At 40.8% G+C, this 14,211-nt stretch overlaps 2 protein-coding genes across 2 annotated transcripts in view; one reads left to right on the forward strand and one right to left on the reverse strand.

The window, feature by feature from the left end:
* The window catches only part of tspan33b (tetraspanin 33b), a 79,920-nt gene extending 79,152 nt beyond the window's left edge, over positions 1-768 (reverse strand). The window contains exon 1 of the mRNA XM_087991165.1: positions 642-768. The gene's annotated coding sequence lies outside the window, so the exon portion shown is untranslated. The remainder of the gene's footprint in view (positions 1-641) is intronic.
* Positions 656-11,928, forward strand: cox20 (cytochrome c oxidase assembly factor COX20). Its single transcript, XM_043695419.2, has 4 exons — positions 656-842; positions 4,460-4,574; positions 7,313-7,376; positions 7,821-11,928. Exons 1-4 carry the CDS (start codon positions 810-812, stop codon positions 7,972-7,974), a joined length of 366 nt encoding a protein of 121 aa, XP_043551354.2. The 5' UTR covers positions 656-809; the 3' UTR covers positions 7,975-11,928.
* The last annotated feature ends 2,283 nt before the right edge of the window (positions 11,929-14,211 follow it).

Here is a 14,211-nt window from a genome sequence, read left to right on the forward strand (position 1 = left end):
GAAGGGTACAAAAAAGATTTATTGTACAAGGATATTACCAACATTGGAGGGTTTGAGTTATAAGGAGAGGCTGGAAAAGCTGGGCCATTTCCCTCCTGAAGAATAGGAGGCTGAGGGAGTCACCTTATAGAGGTTTTAAAAAGTCACAAGGGGCCAGAGTCTTTTCTCCAGGGTAGGGGAGTCCAAAAGCAGAAGGAATAGGTTTAAGGTCAGAGGGAAAAGATTTAAAATGGGCGACCTCTTCTCGCAGAGGGTGGTGTGTGTATGGAACGAGCTGCTCGAGGAAGTGGTAAATGCAAGTACAGTTACAACACTTAAAAAAGACATTTGGACAGGTACGTGGATTGGAAAGGTTTAGAGGGATAGGGGCCAAATGCAAGAAAATGGGACTAGTTCAGTTGAGGAAACTTGGTCCACTGGATCAGTTGGACTGAAAGATCGGTTTGTGTTGTATAACTTTAATTATTATTATTATTGGATCTGCGTTTGAATTTTTGTTTCACTAGTCTCAGCAATTGGAGAAAGGTGCTCCTGAAATTAAGGGCGAGCACAATCTGATGTGAAAGGATGGAGCTCAGAGCACAATGGGACCTCCTCTTCCCCCAAAGGCCAGCGGAAGGTGCCCGCATGCGCAGAACTACCTGCCGGGGCCTTGGCCTCACGTGATCCCGCGCTCCCGGTTGCCGACGCTTTTCAGCTGGTGCCACCCGGTCCCGGAACGAAATGACCGTTTGAAGCCACGGATTCGCTCCACGATCGAGGGTGAGGTTGGTGTTGGTAGGGGCCGGCGGGAACAGCAGAAAGCCGCCATGTCGAGCGGGACGGACACAGAGAAGGCGAAGGTGAATACGTCAGTAACGGTCGGGGGGGGGGGGCGCGCGCGCGAGGTGAAAGGTCACGGGCCTGCGCAGTGGGCACTCCCAATGTCAAGTCAAGGTCGCAGCTCAGTGTTAAAGGTGATAAACAGGCTGTCAAAGTGAGAAAGAGACACAGAAAAATGCTTGAAATGTTCAGTTCAAGTAGCAGGTTTTTGCTGGTCGGATTTTAGCCGTTTCTATTGGTCAAATAGGCTTCTTCACTACAAAATGGCAGACAAGTACATTCCTGGCTGTTCTGAAAATGGCAACCTCTGCTGATGCATTCCTTGTCGAGTTCCTTCTAAAAATAAAATGAGCACAGCTATAAACTTCTCTCTTTTCAAATATGTGTAAAACATATTTGTGAGACGCTGTGACCATAAATCTCCTAACTGTGGTGACCACTTTATCTAAAAGAGTCACTGGACTCGAAATGTTGATCCTGGACCCCCTGACTTTCTCCATCAATTGAGATTTCCAGCTTCTGTAGTTCTTTGTTCTATATTATTGTGGTACCCACCTGTTTGGTTTTTTTTCTGTGCAGGTGTAAGACACTGAATGAACAGTGAGTGCATAAATCTTTATTCATGTTCCACCAGCAGGAAGAAAGGAAACACCCCAGTGACAAGCAGTGACCTTCTAAGACTGCTGTTTATTTTTTTAAAACCTGCACACTACCGCCTAACTGCGTTAGTGCTTATTTTTTCCCTAGCACCCATGTTGTGTGTGCAGGTGTGAGACACAGGGAAAGACACAAGGTGCCTCTTTGGTTTTTAACTTGGAATCCAAGTGTTATGATTGGCTGAAATAAATTAAACCTGAACAGTAAAACTTTTAAAAATACTTCAGGTGCTGGACTCCTGAAATTAGAACAGAAAATATGAGAGAAACTCAGTAGGCCTGGCAGCATTTGTGGAGAGAGAAACAGTAAACATTTTGAGTCCAATGACTCTTGATTGAAAAAATAATTGAAGACTATCAGTGACAATCATCTTCAGTATTTGTGCTAACTAAGACCATTTCCAAAAATAAGAGTAATTGGACTCAGTGTTAACTCTGTTTCTTTATCTACAAATGCTGCCACACCCATAGTTTTTTTTCAAGTGGTTGAACTCTACAGGTGAGCTGTGGTGGTTTGAGGTGCTGACAGTTTCTGTATTATTCATGTTCAGTTTTGAACTCTGAGCATGAATATATTCACTTACCTCAACCATGGCATCCAGTAATTGCTCTTGGCAACATTGATTATGAAGGGGAGAGTCAACCAAAATTAAAGCTGCAGGTCTGTGAGTGACCAGGATAGGACAAGAACCAGCGTATTTCTGAATCACACCTCTCCTAAATGCTACACACAATCAAATACCCAGTCCATGCATTGACAATTAAGAAATTGGCTGTGGAATTGTGTTCTTCAGAGTACAAAAGTGAGGGGACAAAGCATTGATATGTTCAATGTTCATTGCACTAAATACCTAGCAGATAAATTGAACAGATATTTTGTATGAATCTTCAATATAGAAGAAAAAAGTCACATTCCTAAGATACATATCATTCAGGAAATGGAAGGGAGGAATCCAAGAAAATTACAATGAGCAGGAAAGTGGTGCTGATCCAGTTGTTAGAGCTGTGGACTGATGGTTTCAGGCCCTGATGGACTTGTCCCTAGGGTTATAAAAGAAATAACAAGTGAGATAGTTGTTGGAGGTTTTCATTTTCCTAAGCTGCCTTGATTTGGGTGAGGCTCTATTAGACTGGAAAATAGTGAAATGACTTCTTTGTTCAAAAAGAGAAGATGATAAATCAGGAAACTGTACACCACATTGTCTAACACATTCTTTATGGCAAGTGTTAAGCAATCTTGTTAAATTGGTATAGAAAAGTTCAAGGTAATCAGTCAGAGTCAATGTGGTTTCGTGAAAGCAAAGTGATTTTTAACCAATATTTTTGGAGTTTTTTTTTGAGAAAGTATCATGTGCTGCAGATGAAGCAGAATTGGTTAATACGTTTTACCTAGATTTCCAGAAGGCATTTGATAAGGTGTTGCAGCAAAGATTATTGCAGAAAATAAAGGCTCAAAGTGTCCGATGTAATATATTGGCATATATAGAAGATTGGAAGAAAGTGAGGACTGCAGATGCTGGAGAGTCAAATTCGAAAAGTGTGGCGGTGGAACAGGAAACCGAGAATAGGGTCTTTGTTGGCAAGATGAATTAAGTGCCACTGATATTGCTGCTGGGGCATTGATTTATTACAATTTGCACAAATAACTTTTGTCCCTTCATTCAAGTTATGGTTACTCCATTTGTTGATAATAAAGATAAAAAAGGTTGTGAAGAGAACATGAAGCCATAAAGGATTATAGATGGGTTAAATGAAGGGGTGAAGATATGGCAAATGAAGTTGAATATGGGGAAATGTAAATTTGTCTATTTTGGTAGGAAGAATAAAAAGCATATTACATGAATGGTGACTTTGCAGAATTTCAAAATGCAGAGGGCTTTGGATGTCCTAGTGCATAAATTGCAAAAAGTTAGTATATGGGTTCAGTAAATAATTAGGAAAGCTAATGGAATGTTATAATTTATTGTGAGGGGATTGAATAGGTATGCTTTGTTTCTGTTAAACAAATGAAACTCCTTCTGTACTGTAAACAATATTCGTCTCCTTACTTAAGGAAGGTTGGAATGCATTAGAAGCAGTTCAGAGAACTCAATTAACATATGGATTGGATGATGTATTGATTTGTAATGAAAGGCTAGGCTTATATCCACTGGAGTTTAGAAGAATAAGGAGGTTGACTTGATTGAAGCATATAAGACCCATGTGAAAATAGTGACTTCTCTTGGGGGAAGAATCTAGAATTAGTGGTCACCCCTTTAAATTAAGAGCGTCACCACCTCATTTGTCCAGTCCAGTCCAACATCAGCATTTTCACATCATAAACTTGTTGGAACGTAATCTGGTGTTAGGTGATTTTTTTTTTAAAAACTTAATCAAAATAACGTGTCACCCATTTAATAGAGAAGAGAATTTTTTCTCACAAAGTTAAATCTTTGGAACACTCTTCATGAAAAGCTGATGGAAGCAGAGTTTTTGAATATTTTTAGACTACAGTAGATTATTGATAAGCAAGGAGATGCAAACTTATCAGGAATATAGAGTAATCAGATCAGCTATAATCTTATTGATGGAGGAGCGGGCTTGAGAGGCTGAACGGCTTATTCCTGCTCTCGTTTCAGTTTTGTGCGGTATTCCAGCTTCAGTGAAGCATTAAATCGAGATCACTGTTTTGTGTTGTGATGTTTCAGCTAGACTATATTCTATGGGGTTACTTGAAAGAAGGACGAAGAATTCTCCTCATTTTGTCACCAACATCTCTTAATTGATTAGCTGAAGATAGGTTGACTGATTATTTTCTCGTGGCTATTTTTTGACACAGATGGGGTGTTTCCACTGCACATCTGAGTAATTCGTGGTGCAAGATTTATGCTCTGATTGGGCTGTTGGTTTTTCAATTGTTTGCAGTAGGTTTCTATTCGGTATAGCAATTGAAATTAATCATTATTATATTTGGTAATAAAACTTTATTTTTGTTTTTTTAGCCATTCAAGCTTCTAGGAATATTGGATGTGCAGAACACTCCATGTGCTCGAGAATCTGTTCTGTATGGATCCGCTGGTGCTATAGTAGCTGGACTTGGTCACTTCCTAGCAACAAGTGAGCATCCAATTTGATATTGAAGTGAATCTTTTCAGATATGTATTCTGTTGCATTTATCATAAGTGACAGGTTTACTGATGACTGTGGATGCTTGAAGCATGAATATTGAGATTCATATGGTGAAAATGAGGAGCAATGCTGCTGGGAAAGTGGGAAGCCTCCATTTATGGGAAGCACTTACTGATAGTACTGGACAGGTTTGTCCCACTGAGGCAAGGAAGGGATGGCAGGTTGAAAGAATCTTGGGTGACAAGGGATGTGGTCAAGAGGAAGAAGGAACTTACTTAAGGTTGAGGAGGCAAGTATCATTCAGGATTTTAAATGCTTACAAGGTAGCCAGGAAGGAACTGAAGAATGGACTTAGGAGAGCTAGAAGGGGGCAAGAAAAAGCTTTAGCGGGTAGGATTAATGAAAACCCTAAGGCATTCTACAGTTATGTGAGGAACAAGAGGATGGCTAGAGTGAGGGTAGGGCCAATCCGGGATAGTGGAGGGAACATACACATGGAGTTGGAGGAAGTAGGGGAGGTCCTTAATGAATACTTTGCTCCAATATTCACTACGGAGAGGGACCTTGACGTTTCTGAGGTCAGCGAGAAACAGACTGATATGCTAGAACAGGTTGATGTTAGGAAGGAGGATGTGCTGAAAAGTTTGAAAAACATAAGGATAGATAAGTCCCCTGGGCCAGATGGGAAATACCCAAGATTACAAGAAGTGAGGGAAGAGATTGCTGCGCCTTTGGCGATGATCTTTGTGTCCTCAATGTCCACTGGAGTATTGCCAGATGATTAAAGGATGGCAAATGTTATTCCTTTCTTCAAGAAAGGGAATAAGTATAATTGGGAATTACAGACTAGTCGGTCTTATGTCTGTGGTGGGCAAATTATTAGAGAGGATTATGAGAGACAGGATTTGTGATTACTTGGAAAGCCATAGGTTGATTAGAAATAGTCAGCATGGCTTTGTGAGGGGCAGGTCATGCCTCACAAACCTTATTAAACTCTTTGAGGATGTGACAAAACATGTTGATGAAGGCAGAGCAGTGGACATGGTGTACGTGGATTTTAGCAAGATGTTTGATAAGGTTCCCCATAGTAAGTTCATTCAGAAAGTAAGGAGGCATGGGATACAGGGAAACCTGTCTGTCTGGGTACAGAATTGGCTAGCCCATAGAAGACAGAGAGTGGTGATAGATGGAAAGTATTCAGCCTGGAACTCGGTGACCAGTGGTGTTTCACAGGGATCAGTTCTGGGACCTCTGCTCTTTGTGATTTATAAAAATGACTTGTAAGAGGAAGTGGAAGGGTGGGTTAGTAAGTTTGTCAATGCCATGAAGATTGGTGGAGTTTGGATAATGTGGAGGTCTGTTGTAGGTCGCAATGAGTCATTGACAGGATGCAGAACTGGGTTGTTAAGTGGCAGATGGAGTTCACCCTGGAAAAGTGTGAAGTCATTCACTTTGGAAGGTCGAATTTGAATGCAGAATACAAGGTTAAAAGGCAGGATTCTTGGCAGTGTGGAGGAACAGAGGGATCTTGGTGTCCATGTCTATAGATCCCTCAAAGTTGCCACCCAAGTTGATAGGGATTGAGTTTAAGAGCCGTAAGGTTATGCTGCAGCTCTATAGAGCCCTTGTTAGACCATTCTTGGAATGTTGTGTTCAGTTCTGGTTGCCTTGTTATAGGAAAGGTGTGGAAGCTTTAGAGAGGGTGCAGAGAAGTCTTACCAGGATCCTGCCTGGACTGGAGGGCATGTCTTATGAAGAAAGGTTGAAGGAGCTAGGGCTTTTCTTATTGGAGTGGAGAAGGATGAGAGGTGACTTGATAGAGATGTACAAGATGTTGAGAGGCATAGATAGAGTGGATAGCTAGAGACTTTTTCCCATGGTGGAAATGTCTATAGTGAGGGGGCATAATTTTAAGGTAATTGTCAGAGGTAGGTTCATTACTCGAGTGGTGGGTGCATGGAATGCACTACTGGCAGTGGTGGTAGAATCAGATACATTAGGGATATTTAAGCAACTCTTGGATAGGCACATGGAAGTTAGTACAATGACGGGTATGTAGGTTAGTCTGGTCTTAGAGTAGGATAAAAGGCCGGCACACTGAGGACCGAAGGGCCTGTACTGTTCTGTGTTCTCAACAGAAGCACAAGTGCACCATATGATTTGTTGAATGTGCTCTTCCATTAAAAAAGATGGGCTTTTAGGTCTGATCGGGTTGATCTTGTGGAAGGCCAGCACGGGCACAATAGGTGGAACTCCATCTTCTGTGCTGCAACCATTTTATGATTCAATATGGTTATGGCTGACCTTGAGCTTCAACTCCACTTTCCTACGTGTTTCCTTTACCCATTGATCTCCTGAGCCCAGAAATCTGTCACAGCTATTAATGTATTCAGTGACGGAGCATCCACACCCCTCTGGGGCACATAATCTATTCTTCCCTAATCATAATGGTTATATCACAGAAGGAGGACACTCAGTCCATGTGACATTACTGGCTCTCTGCAAGAGCACAAGGACAGGAATCGATCAGTTGGTCCAATGGCCTTTTTCTCTGGCACATTTACACCATGTCCTTACGAAAGCAGCCTTCCAGAAAGCCATTGTCACTCTGCAGCACACCCCCCCCCCCCCCCCCCCCCCCACCAAAAAAAACATGTTTAATTTGCAATATTAATGAAGACTTTGAATTTTGTTTCAAAGTTTACAATAATTTTCTCTTCCTGCAGGCAGAGTAAAGCGGTCTTTTGACTTTGGTGTGGGGGGCTTTCTACTTACAACTTTGGGAACTTGGTAAGTGGGTTGTCAGATGATCTTGAGAATATATTTGTGTTCCGTCTTTGCAAAGTTTAAACTTGAGTTCAGGGACATGGTATGTTACTGCACTAGTAATGTGGGTGCCTGATCTAGTGAGCTGGAGTTCAGATCCCACCATGGAAGTTTGGAAGTTAAAATTCGATGGATTTAAAATTTGAAATCAAGAGCTGGTGTCTGTAATGGTGACAATTAAATTGCTGTTTTGTATAAAAACCCAACTGGTTCATTAATAGCCTTTTAGATAAGGAAATCTGACTTCAAACCACAAAGATATCAAGCTTGGTATAGATGTTGCAATTACTGCAGTACAATTGAGCTTCAAGCCTGCAGTGGCAATATTTCCTTAAACCTGAAATTGCATGTTTGCTACAAGTGATTTGAGCCAGCAAAACATTTCAGTTACATATGTATCTTTCTCAGGATGCTCTGCAGGTACCAGAATGCAAAACTACGAATCCAGCAGCGAATGGTGCAGGAAGGTATGAAAAACAAGTTGACATTCGAAGGAACTGAAATGGATCCTACCCGAAAATCAGATAAAAGCAACAAAAACAGCCATGGAAGTAACTCATAGACTATTGGCCCTGACAGCAATGTGGTTTGGAGCCAGAAAGTTTTAATTACTAGCGAGTTCAAAGAATCAACTTTCCTACCTTGGCTGTACTTCCAATCCTGCTTGTTTAAGGAAACTGAGAGTTTTTCCAGAATTGGAATATCTAACATATAAGTAATTTGGCCCTATATAAGGGGAAACGACCAAGATAACATTCGGCTCTGTTTTGATGTTAAGTATTTATTATTACCATGACAAGGTAATGAACAATTTCTAGATGTCATAGTCTAATTTTGAATGTTTTATGTAAACTGACAATTTGGATGTACAATCTCTTTCTTTTTGCAAATTTGTTGAAAGCTAAAACAGGTTGACATGTTTAAAACCATCTTCGAGACTTGCACAGAATTGGGTCATCATTTCATTTTGGCTTCTTGGTTGGAATTATGGCAATGAGTGTAAGCTGGTGAATTTGTTTGGAAAATGCAAACCAGAGGAGGCTTTTAGCTCCTTAACCCCTTCCCCGGCGACTTATTTTGGAGAAAACGTTTCATTTTTAGACAAATTTTTTTATTGCTGTTTTTTTTATAGTATTTTTAATGCTGATTATGGAAATAACTTGTTTTTATCTATTTCCAATATTTTACTTGAAATTTTATTTTGAAGATACCATTTTCGGCAAAATAAATTGGTCTTTCAAGCAGTTCATCTTTCGACCAGTTCATTTCTTGATCTGGCATTTTCACAATACCCCCAAGCATTTTCAAGGCGAAAGACACACAAATTTCTGCCTTTGTTACAGGGTGCCACATACAATCTCTTTCTCCAGTTTGTTCAGCAAAGCGATTAGTTTCGTCCACAACTCGATCAATAATTCTGTTGTCACATAAAAGACTAAAAATATCAAAAGGAGTCATATCAGCTGTGTCTTGATCAATTGATATTCCAGGATTTCCAGTGAATGGGAAGCGTGGTGGTGGAGGAAGCATGCATTCTTCTGACACCACATGTCGACACCAAATTCATCCCTCCTCCTCCTCCTCCTCCTCCTCCTCCTCCTCCTCACTTGAGATAGAATAGCCATTATCAGACGAGCTTGCACTCTCATCTGATGTATCCAAGCTTCTAATAGAAGGTTCATACTCATTGTCATCTTCTGAGCTCGACATCTGGGCGTAAAAAAAAACACAGAAAAAACCGAATGACAGTGTGTGCCCAAAAGTGGTGCGTCGACGCTTCTTGCAATGCCTGAGGCGGAAGAGACACAGCTACCAGACGTATGAGTCACCGAGTATACTCATTTCTAGCTGAGAAGGGCCCAGAAATGCCGAGAATTGACGTATAAACTCGTCTGTGGCTGTTTTTGAAATTATATGTTTTGGATGAGTTTACTCGTCGCACTCTGAAAAAGACAAATTGAGTGAAGACAAGTTAACTCGTCTTTGCTGGGTAAGGGGTTAAGCCTGTTTCACCACTTATTGAGATCATTGTCTGATCCACCTGCCTGAACTCTCTATTCTTTTATAACTTTGTCTGATAAATAGCTGTTGACCCCACATTTTAAAATAATGATTGAAGAAGCATCCACTGCTTTTTATAGAGGAGCATTCCACTCTTCTACCAGCCTTTGTGTGAAATGTTTCCTATATTCTCTCCTGAATTGCCGAGATCTGATTTAAGCTCAATGTCACCTTCCCCTAGACAGAGAAACGGTTCACTTTATCTATGTTTCTTCACATTTCTGCCTGAAGGTAGTTCCAACCCACAATGTTGGGATCTCTGCTACAGAAGGAAGGCATGTCATGAAACCTCCACAGACAGAATATGAATTGAAACCGATGCTTTTGCCACTGAGCTGATCGACAGTGTCCTAGAGCTAACTAAGCTAAAAGACATGATGACCTCTTTGGACATTCAGTTGCATTACCATTGCAGGATGTCCCACTATCAACATCTCTATAGTTACAATTAACCAGAAGCTTAACTGGACCGGCCTAATAAATACTGCGATACAAGAGGCAATCAGAGGCTAAAATTCTGCAGTGAATAACTTGCCTCCTTTCTCCACCCTCCTTGATGAGCACGCTCAAAGCTCGATACTATCCAGGACAAAAACAACCCATCCAGCAACTTCAACATTCACTACTTTCACCAAGGTGCACAGTCACAGCACTGTACCATTTACAAGATGCACCGCAGTAACTCACCCAGGTTTCTTTGATGATGCCTTCTAAACCCACTTGTATCCACTTGTAAATTCCTGTACAAACCACACATTTTAACTTTGAACTATACTGCCATCCCTTCTGTGTTGTCAGGGTCAAAATCCTAGAACTGCCTTCGAAAGAGCACTCTGGGTGTACCAAATCCCCACAGATTTCATTAGGTCAAAAAGACAACTCACCACCACCTTCTCAAAGGCCATTAGACTGAGCAATAAATGCTAGCATAGCTAGCAAGACACATTTCCGATGAATAATTGTTTTCAAAAATCAGATCATCTTTCGAGTTTCTATACTCCAGGTTATATAGTCTTAGTTTATCAAATGGCAGCAATCAGACTTGGTGCATGTGGCAACTATAAGGACTTTATAAAGATTTGGAAACTTGTTTCTGAAAGCTTCTAACAGTTTTGAGGGACTCATCAGTGTTTCTGTTCAAATTTTCATTGTTGTCCCAGTCAACTGGTGCCATTTTGAATCATTGATCTTGTTTAGACTGTTATCTTTATTCATTTCCATTGTTCTTGGGGTCAATGAAAATGGGGGATAGGTGAGAGGAATCCTTGAAGTGTGTTTGGAATTCCCTCTCCACAGTCTGTGCAGATAAATAATTACAAGGGAGGATCCTTCAGTGCCAACCAAGCTCTGCAAACCTTGAAGGGAGTGGACCAACTCTCTTGATGTTACAATCTCCTAAAATAAGTGCGGGCTTGCTTTGAAATCTCACATTCCGATCCTTAGAGGTAATTGAAAAAAAGTGCTAGCAAAACTTTGCAGGTCCGACAGCATCTGTGGGGAGGATAGAAGTAAAGTTTTGATTCAAATATAACTTATTTGGACTGAGTTTGAGTTTCAAAGGAGAATTGTATAGGAGTCAACATTAACTTCCCATTGATTCCAATCAAATGCCAAAAATGAATTGCGTTGGACTCCAGTGTTAACTCAGCTTTTCTCTCACCACAAATGCTGATGCACCTACTGGCGCTTTCTGTTTTTATTTCAAATGTCCATCATATCGAGTATATTTCTTTTATCTTAGGGTAGTTTACCCAATCTTCCAGGATTGCACCATTGAGCTGAATAATAGCTCTGCTAAAGGGCCAATAAGGAAGAATGAATTGGTATCTTTCCCTGAGCAATCCAAAAACCATTAAAGGTATTCAGGAATTTCAAGACTTCCTCGTTGTTTAAAACTCATGCCCTTTACTTTGTAGCCTGACATCTCTGTCTACAGAACGTCATTATGTTGGACAGAAACTTGACCTAATTGATAGTGTTGCAGATATGCCTTAAATAAAAAGTGAACTTGTAAATATGTGACGCTTTTCAGGATGTTTCAAAGTGCTTGACAGTTGAAGAAGTATTTTTCAAGTGTTGTGGGGACACTGTATCTGTACCTACTCAATGTCCACAATTTTGCATTTGAGTTTTCCATGAAACATATTGATGAATAATGCTGTAACAGGACTAGTTTTTGTGCTTTTCTTTCCTGATTGAATCATCAGCCTGTTCTCACATCCCTTAATGGCAGAAATTACATCTATGGTTACGTGCACCTTCACACCAGCTCCTATAGCATAGTTACAAATTGAGCAAAGTCTCCAAAAGCTCATTTCCTCCTAATGCTTTTATAAAGACATTGTAATTTGAATTGGTGTTCAATTATTCCTTTGTCATTGTACAAATGGACGGCTAAGCAATGTCACCTGATCCCTTGCAGTGACATAGCAATAAATTAGATGCGCCACTAGTGTTTAAAACTGTTTTCATTGAACTCATGAATTAAGTAACTCATACAATTGAGTACAATTTCAATTACATTATGTATGCATAAATACAGTGTTGCTATGGGATCCCTTCTAGGTGTAGCTCTCATTAACAACTTCCAAGAGAAATGTGTCTTCAATGGAGTGATCACTAACTGTCTACCCATGCAAAATTCTGATATATAGATGAAATGTTTGCAATATTTGAATCTGCAAGTGCATCACAGAATTTCCTTACTCACCTATTCTCACATTCACCTTTAAACTGGACCAGGAGAAAATGAGGACCGCAGATGCTGGAGATCAGAGCTGAAAAATGTGTTGCTGGAAAAGCGCAGCAGGTCAGGCAGCATCCAAGGAGCAGGAGAATCGATGTTTCGGGCATAAGCCCGAAATGTCGATTCTCCTGCTCCTTGGATGCTACCTGACCTGCTGTACTTTTCCAGCAACACATTTTTAAAATAGAGCAGTCAAACCAGGTCCTTTGATGCCCTAGCTGAGAAATTGGCTAAGGGGTTTCAACTATTTTCTGCCGCAAGCTTACATGCACTGGTCAACATTCACTTTGGGGTTCCTACTGCTCCATATATTACACGATGAGCCATTTTGGCAACCTCATGAAGAGGGCCTTAGCCAGCAGCTTGTGATATAGGTTTATTGCTGAGATTGGGCATATTAAACTATGTACTGTATGACAATAAAGAAGAAGGGCTTATGCCCGAAACGTCGATTCTCCTGTTCCCTGGATGTTGCCTGACCTGCTGCGCTTTTCCAGCAACACATTTTCAGCACTGTATGACAATAGCCCTATCAAATCATCCATTCGCTGATAGCTTGTAAGTTCATGAAAGGACTAAAGTTACCTTTTTTTTAAGTCCTGAAAAGTGCCCAGGAAGGTGAAGTTGCCTCAAATATTTAAGTAACAGGTGGAAGTTAGTGCATCATTCTGATACTTTGCGGTAAAATACATTTGGGAGGATGCTGCCATCGTCGCAAAAAAAAATTCTGTCCAACACAAAACTGACTATGGTATCTGAATTTTAGGGCCAGTGTGACGCCAGTATGACTGACAGACCGTATCAAAGAACACATACATCCCTTGTCTGTCTACAGCTGCAGCATGCTAACCACACTCGGCTAGCCTGTGTCTGCAAAACTGAGAACATAATATACAACATAAAATGTGATTCTGCTTCTGGATAACATTTGCTCAAACCTTTCTAAATCCATTATCAAGAATTAACGGTGGCAAATGAGTTAAGGTTGTCAATTGGGCTTGGAGTGTGATTCATTTGCACGTGCTAGAAGCTGCACTTATTCACAAAGCTCTATTTGCGGACAAAAGGAATCTATCAATACATTTTGCCTTTTTCTTGAGTAAAGGGTTGTGAACTCAACCAATCCCTGCTGTATATCGATGATAGTGACCTATCAGTTAAGAGTCAACCTGCCTGGTTTAAATTTGATCAGTTGACTAATACAGCAACGCACAATACCTTTAGGGACTGGTGGACACATTGAAGGCTGCATTCCATTATTACCTCCTATTGCCTCATCCTCTCTTCCTACCATCTCCTATTTTGTTGCCCCTGGTGAGTTATGCTTGTTAATTATTCTTTTAATTGGTGAAATGGGTTGTTTGTTGGAGGTTTATTTTAAGAAGACTATCAATAGCCCTCAATGCCTTCAGAGAGAGGTGGACAGCATGGCGGCTGGGTGCATTATTTTTATTATTCACTGTGGGAGGTGGATGTTGTTGGCAGGCCAACAGTAATTGCCCATCCCTAGTTGCCCTTGACAAGGTAGTGGTGAGCTCCTTTCTTGAACTACTGACGTTCACATAAAGTGGGTTGACCTACACTGCTCTTAGGGAGGCAATTTTGACTTAGCAACAGTGAAGGAATAGCAACATATTTTCCAGTTAGGATGGTGAATGGTTTGGAGGGGAACTTGCAGGTTGTGATATTCCACTGTATCTGATGCCCTTGACCTTCTAAATGGAAGGTCCCGTCTAAGGATCTTCGGTGAATTTCAGCAGTGCCAACCTCAGTACTTCTTCCAAATATTATCAACATGGAGGAGTACTGATTCATATTTGCCCACGTTTAACCTAACGTCATGAGACTTCAGGTTAAATGTGGGCAATATTGAGGACTCCCAGGGCAACTCCCTCCCAACTGTATATTACTGTGCCACCACCTCTGTTGGGTCTGTCCTGGGTGGGACAGGACATATCTAGGGATGTTGATTATGGTATCTGGAACATTGTC

The sequence above is a fragment of the Chiloscyllium plagiosum genome, unplaced genomic scaffold (assembly GCF_037043375.1).
Source record: "Chiloscyllium plagiosum isolate Xiang-an unplaced genomic scaffold, Cpla_swu_hap1 HiC_scaffold_10, whole genome shotgun sequence".
NCBI lineage: Eukaryota > Metazoa > Chordata > Chondrichthyes > Orectolobiformes > Hemiscylliidae > Chiloscyllium > Chiloscyllium plagiosum.

Excerpts from the sequence above, each read along its gene's own strand:
- cox20 (XM_043695419.2), top strand. The coding sequence starts at position 810 with ATGTCGAGCGGGACGGACACAGAGAAGGCGAAG. Across the intron at positions 843-4,459 it reads CGGACACAGAGAAGGCGAAG|CCATTCAAGCTTCTAGGAAT; the intron begins GTGAATACGTCA and ends TTGTTTTTTTAG. Across the intron at positions 7,377-7,820 it reads CTTACAACTTTGGGAACTTG|GATGCTCTGCAGGTACCAGA; the intron begins GTAAGTGGGTTG and ends TATCTTTCTCAG.